The 1,486-nt window shown below is 54.7% G+C and overlaps 1 protein-coding gene across 1 annotated transcript; it reads right to left on the bottom strand.

Moving 5' to 3' along the window:
* Positions 1 to 257: 257 nt before the first annotated feature.
* LOC109768532 (uncharacterized) lies at positions 258 to 1,167 on the bottom strand. Its single transcript, XM_020327265.4, has one exon. The coding sequence runs from the start codon at positions 676 to 678 to the stop codon at positions 421 to 423; it is 258 nt and encodes an 85-aa protein (XP_020182854.1). The 5' UTR covers positions 679 to 1,167; the 3' UTR covers positions 258 to 420.
* Positions 1,168 to 1,486: the final 319 nt, after the last annotated feature.

Genomic DNA, 1,486 nt, shown 5'->3' with positions numbered 1-1,486 from the left:
TTCTCGCTTGGTGTTCCAAGTTGTGAATCAACACAATAGTGATGGTGGTAATTCCTTCTGGCATTTGACCGGTCTGAAAAAAAAAGTGTCACCGCCTTTATAATTTCAGTCTTCATCATATCCCAACTGTGTGGATAAAAATGCGCGGGAAGCATATCGTAGTCTAGCGCTTTCATTGGACCGATCTGGAAATCGCCGGTGGCAGCTAGCATTCCACTGTATTCATCGTCACCAAAATTCCGCATGAGAAGCGTGGATAAACAAACCACTTGTACTTAGGACTCCTGGTTAATTACAACCCACATTCAGACCAGGCATTGCTAGCCCAAGAAAAAGAAACCAAAAGACCAAACTGAAATTAACCACTACCTCTACTCTACTTGAGAAATTTAACCCTGCCACTGCCTCCAAAGTCGCGTCTCAGTAGTAGGCGACGTCGAGCACCGCCCGGCGGTAGACCCCGTCGTCGCGGCGGCTCCAGACGGGGGCGCCGGGACGGCATGCCCGGCGCAGCCACGCGACGTGGGCGGCGAGCGCGGCGCGGGCGACGGCGCAGGCCTCGGGCAGGCGGCGCGCGAGCGGCAACCAGAGGTTGAGCGGCCACAGCAGCGGCGCCGAGACCTGGAACACCTGCACGAAGATCCTCGCCCCCGCGAACGCCAGCAGGTGGATCCCCATCGCCACCAGCTAGCTCGACTCCACTCCGCCGCCGTGTGCCGTGGACTGTGCAGCCGCGCGAGCCCCGACCTCTGCTGGCGTTGCGGTGCTGAGGAGGTGAGGAGGCAAGAAAGCAAATGCCGACTGATGGTGTGCCGCTGCCGCGCTGGTGTGGCTCCGCTTTTGCCGGGGGCTGGGCTGGGCGGGGCCGTACGTGAGGGTGCAGCCTTCCCCGGGTGCGAGCGAGAGCGGGATGGACCTCCCCATTTTGTTGTCGTTGCGGATCAGTACAAGGCCGACAACTTGGTCAGATTTGGATAACGCGACGACGGGAACGTACCGTACCGATCTGCCACTATGTGAAGGGCAGAACGGGTAAACTATGAAGGAAATCTTGGATATTTGTTGCCGCAGTTGCATGATCTACATCACTGATTCATGCCTCACCTTTCTGGCATGGGTGCACAGCCGGAATGCCGGATCGCCAAAGCACATATTTAGTCATGACAGTAGGATGACCTGAAAGTAAGTGGACGAGCGTCAAGGAGCTGGCACGCATTGTACATGAATGGCATCAACTTATTTTTCTTTAACGCTTGCACGGTTGAACCCTATATATAACCCCGCAAGTCACTGCGAAGTTGGCTCTTATTCGCGCCATGGAAAAACAGATGCATCTCCTGAAGAAATACCTTAGCGTTGTATTTGAAATGTTGGAGCAAACCAAAGCGAGTTCTAGTCCCTTTTACACTTATGTTGCAGTATCCATGTGATGCTTCTGTTCCTCGCAATCCAGATCTGCTCCTGCGATATGTATGGCTGCGGTAAG

This window comes from Aegilops tauschii, chromosome 2, assembly GCF_002575655.3.
Source record: "Aegilops tauschii subsp. strangulata cultivar AL8/78 chromosome 2, Aet v6.0, whole genome shotgun sequence".
NCBI lineage: Eukaryota > Viridiplantae > Streptophyta > Magnoliopsida > Poales > Poaceae > Aegilops > Aegilops tauschii.
The sequence above is the reverse complement of the archived record's forward strand: the minus strand, read 5'-3'. Positions and strand labels throughout refer to the sequence as shown.